Below are 21,198 nucleotides of genomic sequence, written 5' to 3' on the forward strand. Positions count from 1 at the left end.
CGCCATGTAAAATATAATTCAATATAAACTGCTCTTTCTCTTATTCGAATTTGTTAGCGACTCTTATTACGACTATTAATGACCAGGATAATGACTAATTGTTTAATTAATCAGATTAATTAATAGCCCATTATTACAATTAACCAAAAATCAAGATCGCAAGCTAATGTAGTGTTTGTAGATTTAATGCAAACTATTGCTAATACCACCTAATGACAAAATCCGCAATCATTTAATTGCCAACCTTTATGTTCATAAATAACATAGTTTTCGTCGATATAATTTGCAATCAGTTTTTCCTTTGACCACGTAGTCGATACTACCTCGCGTCCATCTTGGAATTACGACACGGAATTCGCTGTTTAATCTTCCTTCACGAACGCGCATTCATCAACCTTTTTTTCTTGCCAAAAGATAAACATGTTGCCAATATTTGACCTTTGTCTTCTACTTTTTCTTTTCTTCTTTTTAATACACGAGGTTGAAGAGGCTGTTTTTCAGCTGCGCAAACAACAACATCGAGACGAAAGTATAAATAAAGGGAAGCCGTTAAATCCATAAACTGTTGTACGAGAGAAGCGAAGAATTTTGTATTTTTAACATTCCAGTATTTTCCTTCGCACGATACACGAGACATGCAGATTCCTCGGTTCTATTCCATTTTTTCCCACTCTAACTGCCAACTGTAGATACGATATGTTACTAACGTTATACTGCATTATCGAACGTCGTAAATATCAGTCGTGTGCGCGGCCACTAAATTTATAATAATAAGCGTTATGGAGAGCGGAATTGTAGTCGGCGATCAGCCACATTGTCAATGTTTCACCGTTTCCATCCACCGTTTATCGTTCTCCCTAATCTCTGCCAGTTTCAAACCGAGTTTCCTATATGAAATTAATCTTTTCTTAGTTGACATCTCAAAATGAAACATGAAAGCCTCTTACAAATGATCAAAAAACACTTCCCGGAACAAATCTACCACTTACTCAAATCATACCTAAGCAACAGAATTTTTGTAGTAAAAATTTATTTTACATCCTTTAGGATGTATATTCTGAAGTAAGAGACATCAAGGTAGGGATACCGCAAGGAAGCGTCTTAGGACCAATATTATACACATTATACATGGCCGACATACCTACATCTACCAACAGCAAAATACTGACATTCGCGGACGACACGGCTGTACTAGTCAGGCACACTAATGCAGAAACAGCAGCCACATTACTACAAGAGCACATTAGAAAAATAGAAAAATGGCTACGGGATAAACAAATAAAAGCAAACTCCGTAAATGCAACTATATTACATTTACACTAAGAGAACGGAAACCACCAAATATCCAATTGAATAGCACGCACATAACACAAATAAGTCTACACAACATAACACTAAATCAATTGTAGACAAAATACGGATAAAAAGAAGACAAATGTACTGGTTAACTAGTCAAAATTCTAAACTCAGCATAGAAAATAAACTAAAAATCTTAAAAAATCTTAAATAAAAAAAAAACAAAACGATAGTAAAACCAATTTGGACGCACGGAATACCACTATGGAGGACAGCAGCAATGAGCCACATAAACAAACTAGAGTCGCTACAATCGAAGATACTAAGAACAATAGTGAACGCCCTCTGGTATGTCAGAAACGAGGATATACGTAAAGACTTGAAAATACCAACGGTGAAAGAAGAAATCGGCAGGTACGCAAAAAAATACAAGGAAAGAACGGCAACACAGCAAAACCAGCTGGCTAATGAAGCGAGCAAAACTAATAGAAAGAAGACTAAAAAAAAAAACACCCCACTGACCTCACTGAAGAAATAAAATAGTCAAACTCGAAGATGGTATCCCGCTGGGGGTAGCCATTCACGTGTTATTTAGCAATTAAGTTAGAAAAAATTACCAAATGTCCAGACTGGACAAATTGTAAAGTACTAAAGTGATATCGGGTTTCGTGCGTTAAATAATCACTCGGTGTTTAGGTCAACAATATATTTATTAACAAGTGTCTTCTTTTGATCGCGTCGCATATCGCTGTCGGTTTCGCTAGTCAATCTCGCTGCGCGGTTACAACTCGACTTCATCGCTCCCTGGTTCAAACTTAACTGTCGATCGGATTCGATTCTTTTCTGTTTGTCGCCCCTCCATATCCCCACTATCCACGCGTTTGTTAGGCGTGCGTGGCAACGGTGGTGGACCTTCTCGAATATTCAGCGGAAGGACCGTTGGGATATTGATAGTTCATTAGGCACTTCGCTTTGGCGATATACATTGTTGCCAAGTGCCGCGACAGTACAAATGAAATAATAATTTCGTATTCTATGAACCTTTTCTATTCCAGTGGTTTATATTTGTCTTTCTTTTTTGTTCCAGGTGAGTACACTACGATACCGATTTAATTGACCTGTAATTTGGTGAGTATTTGTCAAGTTGTTTGAAAATGTTTGCACGGCAAAAGTAGGCCATAATTAATGAAATGTATAATTATATCGTGCAAACCATAAATAAATAACATTCATGCAGAAATGATTGAGACTAACGAATCAGAAGGAAATTATTTGCTTATCGTGACGATAATTGTTAATATAAAATTTTTATGGAAATTACTACGCCGTTCGTCTTATTTTCATAGACTTATTACCATCAAATTTGTATTTGGTTTTGATTAATGCGAGATATTATAGAAAGTATAAGTTTGCATACGATGGAAAACTTTAAAGCAGCAAGCAAATATTTCGCGTTGAAATTCTAACAATTCTAACGAGAGAGAGAGAGAGAGAGAGAGAGAGAGGAATTAAAAAGTGCGAGTTCGGAAGTGTCATAGATCAACTCAGTGAATTAAAAAGCTATAGAAAAGTGATAATATTGAAAACATTGTTTCTTAAATTTACCTCAAAATTTTCTACTATTTTCTTATCTTCTTGGCATAAGTAAATTTATAGAAGTAATTTGTTTCTTATTAAATTGAACCTGAAGCTTTTGTTTCTGCATATTACCAGCTACTCGAAGCGTACACTTGCATGGTTAAAATTGCGCGTAAAGAGAATTCTAGTTATTGGGTTGGCAACTAAGTGATTGCGGGTTTTGTCAATACCACCTAAGGATTTTGTCATTATCTGCCATATTGCGAGAAGTATCACGTTGCCAAACAAAATCTTATTGCGTCACGATGAGCGATGTATTGGGTTGGCAATTAAGTGATTACAGATTTTGTCAATACCACCTGATGACAAAATCCGCAATCACCTAGTTGCCAACCCAATAATTAACGCTTTACTGACCGCTAGCGGTTCAGTAGCATACGCACGTCCGACCGGCAGCTCTGTTTCGGTTTAGACTCTCCAATATCATTCTTTTCGTTCATCGCGAACGGTAAGTTTTTCAAATTGGTATAAAACTGTGGCAGCTTACGAAGCAACGCAACTGACGCAACTGAACGAGATACCTTAGTACTAAATAACAAATTACTGCTCAAATTAGAAGAAAGATTGTCGGTGATAAAAAGCCTATTAATAGGCTATCGGTCGGTAAGCGTCAGCGACAAAAAGCCGATGAATTAGCTATCGGTCGGTAAAGTGTTAACGTGGAGGACGTGTATACTCGTGCAAACGAGTACAAAACGAGCGATTAAGAGGAAGTTCGATGTGAATCGTTCGTACGTTAAAAACAGGGAAACGAAGGAAATACGGCAAGTAGCGGTTATTGTTAAACAGCATTGTTAATATTACTGCTGCCTTTTGTCCCGTAGAAAATTTCTATTTTATCGATGCAATGGAGTAGCAAGCAGCTAGTTGGTGAAAATGTGTAATCTAATGGCTAACGAAGAAATAATCGAATGCTCTTGATTTTGGTCGTTCGTTAAACCGAAATGAATTCCACTGTAGAATTCATATAGAGTTGTATTTAAAACGTATTTGTTTAAAAAATGAATTCAGATAAATTCAACTGAGAAGAATGAAATGTTTCTATTGGGTAGGCAACTAAGTGATTGCGGATTTTGTCATTAGGTGGTATTGACAAAATCCGCAATCACTTAGTTGCCAACCCAATATTAGATGTCTCTGTTCCACGACGCTGATGATCACAAATATTTGATCGAAGTTTCCAATTAGTAGGCTTTTAATTAGTAGACTACGTCAATTATTTCCTCGACACGACGATTCCATCGAATCTGCTCGATCGTTTCGCGAAAGTTCCTATCATACAATCCTGCAATTTCGTTGGATTTTTCTCGTTGTTGCACGAACGTAATTGTGAAAATAAGGTTAGCCATCAACAAGGATCGGAAGATCGGCAAGCGAGATGTTGTTACTGGAACAGCGTCGCTTGGCAATTCGCCATTCGAAGGATGAATGGCGACAATTAAGGGACACGCAATGATGTTGCTACCCTGTTGCGATTAACCGTGCAGTGTGCTTAACGAAATTGTTAATTGCTAATTAAAGCAAGATCGAACTCACGCTGTTAAATATGCAGAATGCCCTGTGTTCGCGTGACGAGAAAGCCTCTCGGTTAATAATTTTCGACGTAATACTATGTTAATGAGTTGAAGCATCACCCCCAAGTTAGTTACGAGGAAATTTGTGCCACGAAACGCGTAGTTATTGCTTTTCGCTTTCATTACTCCATACACGTAGCAGCAGCTTTAATCTCTTGTTGATATTGAATTATAGAAACAGCTGGAATTTACGTGGAAATCTTTCGAGTGTACATTTGCCAACACCTGATACGACTTCATTAAAACCGCTGAATACCCAAGCATTTTCGTAATTTCCATTTTAGGTGGCCATCCATGCGTTCACGTGTAATCGTATTATATATCGGCAACTAAGTGATTGCGGATTTTGACAATACATATAATGACAAAGTCCGCAATCACTTAGTTGCCAACCCATATAATATTGTACATGGTACATGGTATATCGTACCTGGTACATGGTACATGCCACATAGTACATGCCACATAGTACATGCCACATGCTACATGCTACATGCTACATACTACATGGTACACGGTACACTGTACATGATACATGGTACATGGTACACGGTACACTGTACATGATACATGGCACATGGTACATGGTACACGATACATGATACATGGTATATGGTACACGGTACACTGTACATGATACATGGTACATGGTACATGGTATACGGTACATGGTACATGGTACATGCTACATAGTACATGATACATGATGCATGGTACATGGTACATGGTACATGGTACACGGTACATGGTACACGGTACATGGTGCACGGTACATGGTACACGGTACATGGTACACGGTACATGGTACACGGTACATGGTACACGGTACATGGTACACGGTACATGGTACACGGTACATGGTATACGGTACATGGTACATGGTACATGCTACATAGTACATGATACATGATGCATGGTACACGGTACATGGTACACGGTATACTGTACACGGTACATGGTACACGGTATGCTGTACACGGTACATGGTACACGGTATACTGTACACGGTACATGGTACACAGTACATGGTACACAGTACATGGTACACGGTACATGGTACACGGTACATGGTACACGGTACATGGTACACGGTATATGGTACACGATACATGGTACACGGTATATTGTACATGGTACATGGAGTTTCGTTCCATACAAAATAACCCCGACACGATGTAAATGTAAAGTTGAACGCATGTCACCGCTATCAATCATCGATTTAATTGTTTTATAATTCTATATAATTAAAAAACGTACTTCCTTATCAATAGTACTGATCTTAACTTTCATCCAAGCTTGCCTGAGAAAAATTCGGTATCGACATTCGACAGTTCGATTCTTCGACCAATCAAGCGACGTCTATAGCTAAACGTAGCTTGTATATCATCGACGAGAAAATCCTTATCCGATGATGAAATGCTCTGTTCATGATGCAATATGTTCGTAGCGAGAAACAAGAATGGAGAAACGAATACCGGTAGACGATCGAGTTATCAGGAAAAGTAATGAACACGGTTTCAATAGCAGACTTATCGACGTGGTGCAGTCACGTCCAGCGAATTCGACTAATTTTTTTCACCCTCTTTCTCTCTGTGTACCTAACGATCGAACGCAAGGGAACAAAAAGAGACGAGAGAACGACAGAAACAAAGAAAAAAAGAGAGATAGAACAGCGAGCAATTAGTTGGTTCGCTAGACTAGTTGTGATTAATTGTGGGCGTTAGGTGGCGTTTTCAAGCAGCGACGACTCGCTCGGTCTGCGACTGGTGCATCAAGCCGCAAGCCCGCGAACGCCGATTAATCGCCGTAATCCGAAATGATCGTGGCAATTTGACGAGGAAAGATATGGTTGGAAACGCGGCGTAATTTATTCCTCGTGTCGGCTTCTCACCGACTGAAATCAAAAACGCTGCCCCGTGAATTAGTCCAAGTCCCGTCACCCCATCGATTCCTCAGCCTCACAATCAACTTCTTTCGCAAATTTCCTCGTTTTCAAGCGTTTCCTCCAACCTGTTTTTAATTACCGATTTTTTCCAACATTTAACGAGCTGCTTTGGAAGATTTATAGGCGTTGAAAAAGTCAGGATTGAAGATGTTTTTTCGGTGAAACTGCTTGATCGAATTGCATTAATTTTCAGCTGTCAGAGTGATAGGTTCCGGATTTTCTTTTGCTCTTGAAAATTGTCGGATATGCACAGCAGTTTTTCTCAAAATTAACGCTCATTTTTACTGACACAGAAATACGTATATGCCTTCTTCATTGTAATAATTTATTATTAGGTTGTCCGGAAAGTGTCTTTCTTTCGCAAACGTGTTTTTCACAACAGTGCACCTTTATACACATGATAAACCATGTTTGTGAAATGTTACGATGTTTATCTCAACAAAACAAAATCGATCGTATGTAATTCGACAAATGAATATAAAACAAAGAACGTTGTGCTTCTATTATTTCCTCATAAAACGAAAAAAACTTTTCGGACAACCTAATATTATGTATTATAGGTTAGCAACTAAGTGATTGCGGGTTTTGTCATTATCACCTAATGACAAAGTCCGCAATCACTTAGTTGCCAACCCAATATCACGTATTGTGTTTGCATTTTCTTTGGGAGCCGTTTCCGTGGCTACGAGATCGCGTCAAAGGGACACTGATCTAGGGATTCTGATCGAATTGTATAACCGTTTGAGTCGCAAGCAGCGCGATGGCGCTGTTTACATTTGCTGTGGAGAAGTGCCAGTACATTTGAACGATACGAACGACTGTATTTTCTATTTCATTGTTACCTTGTCAATAATTTTTATTGAAGAAAACTTGAAATATTTATAAACTAATGGTACGCATATATAATAATATAAACGTATTTCATACAAATAACAAATATGATTTGGCATTTTCCGATCTTGCTTTTTCAAACATTCCAACGACTCAAGCGGATAATTATAATTTTATTTATTTAATAATGAATTTGTAGCGGCACTCGACAGCAAAACTTTCCGACGATTTCTGGACCGTGTCTTGCTACACAAGGACCTTATACTCCACCGGACGACGGTAGAGGTGTGGTTAGCGTCGTTGGTTGCACAAACCTATCAGACCAGGTTCGAATCCCGACACTCGTAATTCGGTTTTTTCTCCACGATTTCTAAATGAGAAAAAGGCAACTCGGATGATAGACAAAAAAATTCTTCTCATACAGTAGCAGCACACTATCACGACCTATCAACCTCAAATTGTTTTATATCAACATACTACTTCAAATCAATATACTAGCGCGAATACATTCAATTCTATTTTCACAAGGTGAACAGCTTAGAAAAAAAGCGCGGGAAGAAATCAGCAATCAGCTGTCGTCTCGTTCACTTGATTACTGTACCGGAATATCAATATAGCAATCTATTCGGCGTATCTAACTCTCGTACGTTCGGCACGATATTTACTTTCGTTTCACGATCGCGTGAAACTTCTACTTGAAAATGAGCAGCTGATATTCAAACCTTCAACGGCACACACCAGTTTTTCCTGTGAACGTGTTACGTTTTAACACGTCCAATAATAAGGTTTCTGAAGTTAAACACCGTGAAAACGGGATTTTAAGTGTAATGTGGTATTTCGGTAGACAAATGGGTGCATTTGTCATAGGCGAAAAATTCCTGCAAGAGAAAATGTTTCGACCACTTTCGTGCAAGGTAATTAAAACGCGCACAAACAAGCGATAAATCGAGCTACCTTGCAGACGTTTTAAGAGGGCGTTTATTGCTTTAATGCGTTTCATTATCATCATGCTTCAATGTGGTGATGAGAAGATTTGAAATAGTTTGGCAATCTTCTTGTTCATGCAAAATTTAATAATTGAATTGATTTTTGATTAAAGAATTTTCTCATTTTTTCGCGCAATTCTAAGCAGGCCTTTTAAATTGTTGATTTATAGAAGACGTTTATTGCTAAATAATAAAAGGTGGATGGCTACCCCCAGCGGGATACCATCTTCCAGTTTGTCTATTTTATTTCTTTAGTGGGGTGTTTTCTGGTCGATTATTTAACTAACTTACTTAACTTATTTAAGTAATTATACAAAGTGTACACTAGCCTTGCATAAATGAAAGTCTTTAATTTAATGTCATTGTACGTGAAACAACCACATACAATCAATGAATATTCAGAAAATAAATAGTCGATATTAATGACTGCAGATAAATGAACAATAACATTTATAAATAAAGTTTACGATGCAGCCACATATTCTTTCTTTTAATTTGAATCTAGTAGAATATTTAATCTCAGTCGTGGCAGCAAGTAAACAATTAAATCAATAGACATTTATTTATTGTAATTTTAAAAGTATCACAAAAATATAAATCTAAATCGATGCCTCTAAGAGATTAAACCTGAAAATATCACACGAAGAGAATTAAAGACGCTTACAAATTTCAATTAATAGAATGAGGTGTACTAAACTAATTTGTTAAAACAATTTGGTATTCATAATGACAGGAAAGTGTCAAGATTACATCAGTAAAATTTGAAAATGATTCAATAATATAGACAGGAGTTACGATACATTTGTTAGAAACATTCATGATAAGTGTTTCACAAAAGTATTCGAACGCTGTAACACTGTTGATAATTTTCTATTTTCCTTTGCAGCGAATGCAAACATTATTGCTAGATGAAAATATTGGTACGTTCACTTGATGTTAGGATATCGTTTCGGTAACAGTAACGTAAAAGTGTGCATAACAGTATTTAAAATGAATACCAAAAAGTGTGAAACAAAAAAGTGTGAAAGAGAAATAATATCCGATTACACGAGGACGGCATATCATATAACGAGACTGCCGGAATTGTGAACAGAAGTAAGTCCACGATACATTATATCATAAACAAGTGAGAGAATGAGGGAACACTTGCAAACAAAGCTCGATCAGGTCGACCAAAGAAATTGACTGGAAGAGAGGAGAAAGTTATCGTTCGCGAATTAAAAAAAAATCCTACTGCATCCGCTCCTCGACTCGCAAGTATGGTAGCTGATATGTTTCATGAAGAAGTTCACCCGGAATTATGTCGACGAATCTGACGAAACAATGATTTCCAAGGCAGAGTACTAAGAAACAAGCCATACATTAATGCGGTAAATCATAAAAAAAGATTGACTTTTAAATATTTTTAAATATTTTAAAAAATAACCTTAAAGAAAGTGCCCGTAGATTAGGATTATTGGAAGATTTCCACTTCCAACAAGATAATGATCCTAAGCGTACTGCTAGAATTGCGAAAGAATGAATCGTATATAACACACAACGCATGCTAATTACTCCACCGCAAAGTCCAGACATAAATCCGATTGAAAATTTATGGGCTGAAATCGGGAAAAGATGAAATAAATTTCAGATAACCTCGAAGCAAGTATTGAAAGATAAAATTATAGAAATATGGAACTCCGTTGAGTGTAGTTTTACAAAATCATTGGTTTACAGTATGGAACGTCGATTGAGACACACTATCGCTGCTAAAGGTGGTCCAACAAAATATTAATATTAAATAATTTAATAATATATGTAGCGTTCAAATACTTTTGTCAGTCACTTACAATGCGTGTTTCTAATAAATGTATCAAACTCCTAACCTACGTCGTTGAATCCTTTTCAAATTTTACTGACATAACCTCAAAATTTCCATCTTCCTATTGACATCTGCTTGCCTAACCAAATTACTCTAACGTACATTATTTCGCCCATTCAAGTTTGCATATGTAAGCGAATACTTTCGTCAGCCACTTGGTATATTTACAAGCTCTCAGCTGAATATCCGTACCGATTTTTCTGTCGCGACCAGTTATATTCTCTCTGGCTGTAGATGTGTTTTCGCGTAAAACGTCCCACGTTCAGCTAGCGGCCATGTTTAAACGACTGGAACTGCCTGAGCAATTGTTTACGAGGTTGCGACCGGAGAGCGCGGTGATCGTTCGAGCGGACAATAAACATCGGACGCGATACGAAACAGAAGTCGAAGGCGTGCCGATAGATGACGTTTCCTGGTCAAAACAATAGCACTGTTTCGCGGAAGGCTGTCCATCGTGAGATTAGCGGAAAGAGGGTGTCGCTCTAACCGATCGCTCGAGCGGAACGTTTCCTGAGATTTTCCACGGGAATCGTGGAAATTTTTGACGATTTTTAGATCAACTTTTCTAAATAATAATTGCTGTTGAGTATTTTAGAGTTGAAATTTCAGGTAGTTGTCGAACGACGAACAAGTATCACCACGGTCACAGTTTCTTCTGACGAGATCCACTGCTCGTCGACTCGACAACCTTGGTATGTTTTCAAAAGGGGTTTTGCTTATTTCTTTGAAAACACAGAGGTAGCTGTCTTCATTCGCTCAAGCCTTCGTAGCATCAGTAACTCGGAGGAAATCCATTTAACCATTTCCTTTACGTTTGCAATTTGAAGGAAATGAATGGTAGAATAGGTTAGCTTCGTTTGAAAGCCCATTTCTCTTGTTGTCTCTCGTAGATTGTTTTCAGTAGTTTCTTAAAACGTTATTTCTCAGTCTGTAAATTGTATATACGAAGACAGTCACCTCTGTGCTTCGAACAAATAAGCAAAACCTTTTTGAAAATGTATCAACGTTCGCATCTGCATATATATTGGGTTGGCAACTAAGTGATTGCGACTTTTGTCAATACCATCTAGTGACGAAGTCCGCAATCACTTAGTTGCCAACCCAACATTTTTCCATCATCCGTTTCTTCATCGCAGTTCTTTTTGTCTTCTAAAGTTGGTAATATTTGTGTATAATCGTCTAAGTATCTAGTGTACACGATTAGAAAGTTGAATTTAGGTAAAATGACGCTGTGGAATCGACATATACGAAAGAACGTGTTACTTAGAATTTCGATATGAACGTTTCACTTCTGAAAACTCCGTGTAATTTCACAAAATTCTTATCCTGCTTCGATGGACTGTGTCAATCAAAAATATGTCTTCAATATGTATATATGTAAATTTAAAAACCCGAGGAAAGAAAAAAAAAAAGACCAGAATGGAAGAGATAATGGAATAATTTTGAACGACAAAGATGGTATCCAGAGAAGGAAGACGCGTCTCTTCCCTCGTCGAGCCATCGTTGGCTAGACACGTCCCATTATACAAACGTAGCTCTCTTTCCTTTATCGGCGGCCCATCTAAAATGGAAAAGTTTCCGCTATTTTTCCTCAACGGTCCGCCAGCCGCATCTAAAGTACTCGGACGATGAAGCTGGTGAATAAAAAATCAGTCGGACGATTTCATAGAAGATACGCGTTTAGTCGAAAACTTGGATGAAACGTGGGAGATACGAATACCAGTTTCTGGTCGTTCAGTCTATCGTAGAGTGCATTAGCAGATAATCGACGAACATCGCCGGCCAACGAGGAAAAAATGGTGCAGTTTTAGCGGAGAAACGCGGTGACAGATATTCGCGAAGCGACATAAAAATTCAATCCCCTCGATGAAGCGTTTCTGCTTGTTCCGTGGCTCGTTCTATTTCTACGCCTCGAAGCGACGAATATGGAATAGTCTGGCGAATTATGGATCGACGAGTATATATGGAAATTTCGGCTGATAGGTGGAGATGCGTGTTTGACGAGGTAGTTTTGAAAATGCAGATGATTTATTAGAGAAGCACAGTGTATGTTCTCAGAGTAGCGAATGTATGAGTATCGATGGATAGTTTGAATTTTTCATCGAGTTTCATTTTTGAATAAACGACCAGAGGGATGAAAGGCCGACGACTGATTGATTTTTCTTTTTTATTCATTTGTTCGTCTGCCTTTGGCGTACAACACATTATTAGTATATGAAATATCAGTAAACGTCAGAATGGGACGAATGTATCGTCGGGTTGTATAAATCTTTCGACTAGTTTCACGTGGAAATAATAAATGGCGAAAGGGGTGAAATAATCGATGAAATTTTGTTGTTTATTCATTTGTTCGGATAGCTTTAGCGTACAAAAGATCATTGATATATAAAATACCAATAGAACGTATTTGCGATTTGTAATCTATTCTCTGATACATTGTGCAATGTAACGCAAAATAATCTTCACGGAGATATTGAAACTGCTTGAACGAAAGAAAGAAAAAATACAATATTCACTTCATCCGATTAAATATGATATTCTAAAAGATTTTACAGAAAGTAAATTCCATTAATAACATAATTGAAAGTGAAACAGAGCCACGTACTAACCCAAATTTGTAGCCTTTTGAGCGCTGCGTTGTCCGACGTTAAGCGTGGGCCATGGGCGGCCCACTCTTTACAGAAAAGCACACCGTGGGCTGCGTATTTTTTACGAAAGAGCGCAAGTTGAGCAGATTGAATTTTCATTGCAAAATATATTGATTGTAGCTAAAATAAATTATGTAGTGACCTGAAAAGCCTTAATAATCATTTATTTCATTAAGCAATAATAACATGAACAATATCAAAGTTTGAAATTATATCTTTTAATATGATAATAATGATAATAATGAAATTTAATAATTTTGTATTGTATTGTAAATCTGGAAGCAGGGTTCAATATACAGGGTGGTTGGTAACTAGTGGTACAAGCGGTAAGGGGGTGATTCTACGCGAAAAAAGAAGTCGAAAATATAGAATAAAAATTTTTCGTTTGAGGCTTTGGTTTCGAGAAAATCGACTTTGAATTTTCGCTCGGTACGCGTGCGGTACGTTATAACGTACCTTACTGTAGATCGTTGTCTCGATGGAAAAATTAAAAAAAAATTTTTTTATTCTATATTTTCGACTTCTTTTTTCGCGTAGAATCACCCCCTTTCCACTTGTACGACCAGTTACTAACCACCCTGTATAAGTCAATGTTACATTCTTTGCATTCGTAACGCGAGTCAGTCCTGCGATTATGTTTAGTGCAAACGGCGCATCTTCGTCGTGAAGAATGTTTATTATTTTCTTTAGTTACGCAAGATGTAGGGAAATACCTCTTCGTTAACCGAAATGGAAGGTCGATCAACTCTTCCTCCCTTAGCATGGTGGGTATTTTTGCAAAATATCTTTTATGAGAAGCAGATGAAAATTTTTAAATGTTCCAGTTTTATTATTAGCACTTTTGTCAAGAATATATGTATTATATATTGCGAGGTCTAAGAGGTGGAAAAAATATTTTTTATACCATTTTGTGCTTTTTCGAACGCAGCGAAGTGAACTCAAAATCATATCGATTTTACCAACTGCGCCCATCAAGACATTGTAGTTTGCTACACACTTTGGTTTTCGCTTTGCTTTGTCAATTTGATAATTAACTTTTTTCTGTTTCAACGAAATCATCAGAGTGTCAGATGGATAACACCCATACGTCTTTTTTATCACGCCACTTTAACGCCATTTTTAGTCTAAATTGAGTGGTTATGTGAGAACGCATATGCTCGTTCATAGCGCTCGACGAGTTAGTCAACCACTCTGTATACAGCATATTTGGACACATATAACATATTGTTGAGAATTGTGGGTATTGATCACCGAAATAAATATATAGCAACATTTATAATATACTTAGAATTGATGTCAAAATAGTTTCAAATTTATTTAATATGTGATTTACAAGATATTCATGGATACACATTTGCACGCGTCTCAGTATTCTCTTTGTCTCGCCATCTTCTTTACCACACTACCAACGGAACAGTTGCATTCATCTGTTTTACGAGACGCTGCGCACGCACATAATGCCACACACTCATACTTATATATGTGTATCACCATTAAAATTACACATATCTCAATACATATACACGAGATATCTCGTTTTCATGTTTTTTCGACTGAATCGATGACTTAAGTAACCAGAGACAAATGTTTTTGTTACGTTAACAGGCTAATGAAGCCTTGCACATTTTTCCGACTAATAATTAAGAAAACAAATGAATGTTGACATTTCCAGCATATAAAAACAATGAGTCTTTTATAGCCAGTACATCGGAAGATCTGTGTCGATCGTCTATCGTACCTTATAATGTATTTTATTGTTGTACATTTCATTATTTCAAAGTTTGTATTTTAATTTGTAAGGAAACAGCTTTTTAAAAATCATTTACATTTTCACTCTGTTACTGACAATTTATAACAAAAATTATTTTATGAAACAGGCCCTAATTCTATAAAAGTAGCAAAATGACACATAGATGTAAAGAAAATGAAAGTCAAAGTGAATTGTTTGATGATTTATCTGATACAGGTAACATCACTTACAACGAAAATGAATTCAGTGATAGCAGCAATATTCTTGAATTAAGCGATGCGATTAGACATAGAAGAAGACTGAGTAAAAAATATAATACCAAATGCAAATTAAAAATGTGCATATGTTAATTGATATGGGTTTGAAGTTATTAATTAATCGATCCACGCAGATTCGATTTTCTCCAATATATTTTTCCGCCTCGTACAACACGTCTTAAGACACAGAATACACTCGGTCAATTAACACATGGTCGACTTCTAAGACAAAAGAGCGTCGTTAGAAGTCGTACCAACTTAGCTTGCAGTAACTAGCGATCATGCCAACCTAACATTTCTTAACACCATATATGCATCCTATTGTTTACCAAGATGCTTCTGGAGAGCAGAGCGCCGTACGCAATGTGTTAATGTAATTAACCGTGGATTTAAAATGTTCAGCAGTGACTGTGCAACACACCATCGAATACAAACGTACGATTTACCGAAGGGACGTGCGCGTAACATCGTTTCGTTTCAGCCATTCACGGCAGCCCATATTTCTTCTTAAACGAAACCTAAGCTGTCGCAATAAAAGAGACTCGCAGACCGCGTCACCGAGCAAAGGAAGAGATCTCGATACTCGGCACGTACGCCGCGTGGATTCAGCCCGTGTTTCTCGACTAGGGATATTTCTATCGTGACATATGACTACGGAGCAGAAATAAAGGGAAACCGTATCTTCGTTTCCGATGCGCCATCCTCGACAAGACGTGCGCGCTCTCCCGTCCCTGTGGAAAATGCATTTTCGTTGCTTCCATTTTTAAGGGGAATCCGACACCGACCGAGAAGGTCACGCGATCGACGTATCAGAAGGTTAAGTCACTGACTCGCTCGTATATGGAACAGCTTCGAAAATAATTTTTGTCGCCGTTTTGCCTACGTAACGACCTATCTGCCGGATCTATGGACCCTGACGTAAATCACGGAAGATTCGTTGGGAATATTTGAATACATCTACGTGGTAGGAGACACCAGCTCTTTTGTATTTTGCATTGCAACCTATACCGTGCGTGATTTAGTGGGCAGATGATCGTAAGAATGTTGGGAAGCTTCATGAAAGGGCACGATCTGGTATTTTTTCATCTTTTTTTGAAATTTCGAGCTAGTTTCCATTTTCCAGTTATTCAACAATTTTCGAACGTTTCTTAAAATGAAACACTACTTCTTGGGTATTTTTTTCTTACAAATCTATGCAGAGACTGTTTGCGATCAGCGAGGCTACAGTTATATTTATTTATTAAAGTCATTCCCTGCTTTGTAATCGTTTTAATGTCAGGAGACTTGTCAGGGAAAGACAAAAGATCTATTGTCTGTTTTTTTAAATATGCTTTTTGAGTCCATATGCTATTCATTATGCTTAGCACATTCTTTTGTTTTGTCAACATGTCCAAAGCACCTAACCTATATTTTTTCTTGTTGCTTGGACCTCCACTTTTAATTTAGTAAAAAAATTGTATCGATTATTTATTTAGTTTCGTTTTTATCCCAATTTAAAAATGGGAGAATAAGACGCCCATTTCAGACATATTTTATTGTATTATTTCCAAAAAGATAAGAACACAACAAGTTATGTGCCGTATATGGGAATGAAACCTTGAAACAAAGGCAGTGTCAAAATTGGTTTGCCAAATTTCGTTCTGCTGATCTTTCACTGAAAAATGCTGGAAGATCTGGCCGTCCAGTTGAAGTTGACGAGACCCATACCAAGGCCATTATCGATTCAGATCCTCATAGCACAACGCGTGAGATTGCAAAGAAGCTCAATGTATCGCGTACATACATTAAAAAAAAAATTAAAACAGCTTGGCTATGTCAAGAAACTCGATTTATGGCTCCCTCATCAGCTTAAGCAAATTCATTTGACGCAACGCATTAGCATCTGCGATTCGCTTCTGAAACGCAACGAAATTGATCCATTTCTGAAACGACTGATTACCGGCCACCAAAAATGGATAGTTTATAACAACGTTAATCGGAAAAGATCGTGGGTGATGCAAGATGAAGCAGCCCAGACGACACCAAAATCTGAGATTCGCCAAAAAAGGATTATGCTGTCAGTTTGATGGGATTATAAAGGAATTCTGTACTTTGAACTTTTACCAAGAAACCAAACGATTAATTCAAACGTGTACGTTCAACGACTCGCCAAACTGAGCGATGCAGTTCAAGAAAAGCGGCCAGAATTGGTGAAACGTAAGAATGTTGTTTTCCAGCATGATAATGCAAAGCCCCACACATCTTTGTTCACTCGCCAAAAATTATTGGAACTAGGTTAGGATGTGTTGTCACATCCGCCATATAGCTCTGACCCTATGCCTTCAGATTACCATTTATTTCGTTCCATGCAGAACTCCTTAAATGGTAAAATTTTTAATGACACTGATGATGTAAAGTCACATTTAATTCAGTTTTTTGCTGCCAAAAATCAGAAATTTTATGAACATGGAGTTATGACACTGCCTGAAAGATGGCAAAAAGTGATCGACAAAAACGGACAATACCTAATTGAATAAAGTTATATTTTTAAGCAAAAATGTTGAATTTTCCTTCTTATTTAAAATACGCACTCACTTACCATAGTTGCAATCTTTGCAATCTTTTAAATATTGCAAGGTTTATTCATCCGTGTTATAGGATGTTTTGTTGTACGTTATATCTGCAAAACAAAGATTTCTTTTTCACCGGAAGATGGTTAGCTGCTCTATGTATCGCGTTGAAGACTGATTAATTAACGCGATAATGGAAGATATTACGCGCTGCCGTGAATTACGAAGCGGGAATATTGGTTGGCCGTGGCAGCGTTTGCCGCAAAGTCATCAAAGATTTACCACGAATCCGGCATCGGCCGTAAACTCCACCGCTGTTATTTCTTAGCTTACCGCTAGCCTGGCCGCAGCTACACCAGCGTGAATAACCTGCACGCTGAAATCGCTCGTTCGTTGTCGTTGCATCTAAACTATCTCTCAAATGAACGTAAATACGTCGAATATTGTTCCATATTTACGATCGTCCTCCGCTTCTTTAACCAGGTTAACGCATTCTATAGCGTACCAATATTATGTGATTTATCGTTCATACTCACAATTTGTCGTTACAGTGATCCACGTTCTCTATTCGTTATCAATTGTGCTCGATAACGGTTAGAAAATGACAAAAATTAGCATAAAGAAAAGGTAGTATATATTATTATTGTGTATCGATGGATGATAAACATTTATGAAATATTATTCGATTAATTAATTTGTATTATATGGTAAACATCTTGCTATAGGCATTTGTAGAAAATGTCTTGTAATATTAATTTAATACAATTAATTAATCTATGAAATTGTCTAATTCTATTAACGCTTTGTGGTCATATTGAGTTGGATATGATAGCTGCGCTATTCGGAATTAATTTCTATTGATCGGACAGTATAACGTAATATGATATCGTAGTATCGTGGACAAAAGACCCAAGAGATATCGGCTACCGAACTATAAACAATGTCGCGAGAAAGCCGAAGTGCCGATAGGCCCAACAATGTATCGTCGGTCCTTCGATCGTATAGTTTCGTGGAAAAGGCCTACGTGACCCTGGCCACGAGCGGTTGCGGAACGCGAGCGTGGTGGGGCCGAGACAAAAACAAGGGGTTGCTAAGGACAAAGACGAATTAACAGTCAGTGTGAGTTGAGAAGCCAGAGAGTGTAAATCGAGAAGTCAGGGAGATAGTGTTGCCAGCGTTGTCGAGAGAGTGTGGTTCGCGTGAGAGAGAGCGTTGGATCGGTGGTGACGAGAGCTGTAAATTAACTATCTAGTTGTCTTAATTATAATACGTTATTGTGATTGGTTCACGTTAAACAACCATCGTTTCCCGTTTAACCATCTGTTTAATCCATTTGTTGTAAATAAACTAATTGTAGTAAAGATCCTACAATATAATATAATATAATATAATTTTGTATATAGTAACTAATTTGTAAAGTCTTATTTAGAATTCTATGTGTTTTCGAAGCGTGTTTACGTAGGTAGCAGCTAAAAGTAGACATACGACCAAAGCAGTAGAAACCTTTCAGTCACAAAGAATTTGTAAAAATTATTTCTGTAATAGAATTCTAGAATACTCAATTTCTAAAAATCTACAAATTCATTGTTATTATTAGTTAACAGTATTTTGTGCAAAAGACACCGGAAATATATTTTACAATATTTTCTTTCTACTTGTATAATCAAAATATTAAACGGATGGAACAGGTTAGCAGTAAGACCAGGCAAAATGAACCGTGTTAACTGGTTTCGAACACATGGCTAGAAATTCTGAAATGCGTAACATTTATTGCGAAATATCGTGGTCGAGCGAGAGGGAAAATTTCGAGGAAAAAGACAAAACGAAAGCAATTTACGAATAATTACCTAATTGCTTTACAAGTTAATTGCCATAATGCAGAAGTAATAACAATGGCAGCAACGGTTGGCATTCGTTATTATATGCAGTCGCGTTATTGATGATTAATGTATTTGCGTTTTCAGTTATTAATTGTTAACCGTAATTAAGTTTGGTACGTATGGTAATCGGGCGAATGCGGTTTAACGCGTTGATGTGGTTACGAGGAAACGAGAATCGAAAAACGTAAACGGATTGAATTTGCAACAAGCGTGCATATATCGAGAACATTTGTGTTTTAATCGTTTTAAATATTCGCAAAATGTTCTACCTTTTGTTGAAACTATTCCTATAACGATTCGTATTAAAAGAAGTATCCTTTTCCTTTAGTTGTATTGTACATTTATTAAGAGAGATTTCTAACCTAGAATTCTAACTCAAATAGTTCTATTCTATAAATAGTTCAATAAGCGTAATTTTGTATAATATTTCAATTCTCTGCTCCAGGTGAAACGTTAGAGTTGCGAAAAGATAGCATACGTAGCCATTTTATTCTTAATCCTCAAAGTTTTGATTGGCAACTAAATGATTGTTATTAAAATATAAATAAAAGTTATATTTTTATTATTATATAAAAAAAATAAATTTCATATGATAATATTACAATTATATTATTTATACATTTAGTTATTAAAATATAAATTAAAATTCATATTTTTATTATTATATGAAAATAAATTTCTTCTGATAATATTACAATTATATTATTTACAAATTTAGTTATTAAAATATAAATTAAAATTCATATTTTTATTATTATATGAAAATAAATTTCTTCTGATAATATTACAATTATATTATTTACAAATTTAGTTATTAAAATGTAAATTAAAATTCATATTTTTATTATTATATGAAAAAATAAATTTCATATGATAATATTACAATTATATTATTTACAAATTTAGTTATTAAAATATAAATTAAAATTCATATTTTTATTATTATATGAAAAAAATAAATTTCATATGATAATATTACAATTATATTATTTATACATTTAGTTATTAAAATATATTAAAATTCATATTTTTATTATTATATAAAAAAAATAAATTTCATATGATAATATTATAATTATATTATTTACAAATTTAGTTATTAAAATATAAATTAAAATTCATATTTTTATTATTATATGAAAAAAATAAATTTCATATGATAATATTATAATTATATTATTTACAAATTTAGTTATTAAAATATAAATTAAAATTCATATTTTTATTATTATATGAAAAAAAATAAATTTCATATGATAATATTACAATTATATTATTTACAAATTTAGTTATTAAAATATAAATTAAAATTCATATTTTTATTATTATATGAAAAAAATAAATTTCTTCTGATAATATTACAATTATATTATTTACAAGTTTAGTTATTAAAATATAAATTAAAATTCATATTTTTATTATTATATGAAAAAAATAAATTTCATATGATAATATTATAATTATATTATTTACAAATTTAGTTATTAAAATATAAATTAAAATTCATATTTTTATTATTATATGAAAAAAAATAAATTTCATATGATAATATTATAATTATATTATTTGTAAATTTAATTTTTAAAATATAAATTAAAATTCATATTTTTATTATTATATGAAAAAATAAATTTCTTCTGAAAATATTACAATTATATTATTTACAAATTTAGTTATTAAAATATAAATTAAAATTCATATTTTTATTATTATATGAAAAAAATAAATTTCTTCTGATAATATTACAATTATATTATTTACAAATTTAGTTATTAAAATATAAATTAAAATTCATATTTTTATTATTATATGAAAAAATAAATTTCATATGATAATATTACAATTATATTATTTATAAATTTAGTTATTAAAATGTAAATTAAAATTCATATTTTTATTATTATATAAAAAAAATAAATTTCATATGATAATATTATAATTATATTATTTACAAATTTAGTTATTAAAATATAAATTAAAATT

At 35.1% G+C, this 21,198-nt stretch overlaps 1 protein-coding gene and 2 long non-coding RNA genes across 10 annotated transcripts in view; 1 reads left to right on the top strand and 2 right to left on the bottom strand.

Moving 5' to 3' along the window:
• Nucleotides 1-21,198, top strand: part of LOC126875450 (tyrosine-protein kinase Btk29A-like) — a 216,335-nt gene that overhangs the window by 134,124 nt on the left and 61,013 nt on the right. The window contains exon 5 of one of the 2 annotated variants that reach the window (XM_050638372.1): nt 2,384-2,424. The exons of the other annotated variant lie outside the window; for it this stretch is intronic. Coding sequence (XP_050494329.1) covers nt 2,384-2,409 — 26 coding nt within the window. The 3' untranslated portion in view covers nt 2,410-2,424. Of the gene's footprint in view, nt 1-2,383; nt 2,425-21,198 lie in introns of those variants that run through there. 2 annotated transcript variants of the gene reach the window in all.
• Nucleotides 1-21,198, bottom strand: part of LOC126875458 (uncharacterized) — a 143,506-nt gene that overhangs the window by 78,971 nt on the left and 43,337 nt on the right. The gene's annotated exons all lie outside the window — the stretch shown is intronic.
• LOC126875460 (uncharacterized) lies at nt 8,819-16,424 on the bottom strand. 2 transcript variants are annotated; one of them, XR_007693464.1, is made up of 4 exons: nt 10,324-16,424; nt 10,100-10,210; nt 9,697-9,868; nt 8,819-9,613 (listed from the first exon to the last, which is right to left on the bottom strand). It is a non-coding gene; the product is annotated as an uncharacterized LOC126875460 (long non-coding RNA). The 2 variants fall into 2 exon arrangements; XR_007693463.1 differs by having other exon boundaries at nt 10,100-16,419.

This window comes from Bombus huntii, chromosome 18, assembly GCF_024542735.1.
Source record: "Bombus huntii isolate Logan2020A chromosome 18, iyBomHunt1.1, whole genome shotgun sequence".
Taxonomy (NCBI): domain Eukaryota; kingdom Metazoa; phylum Arthropoda; class Insecta; order Hymenoptera; family Apidae; genus Bombus; species Bombus huntii.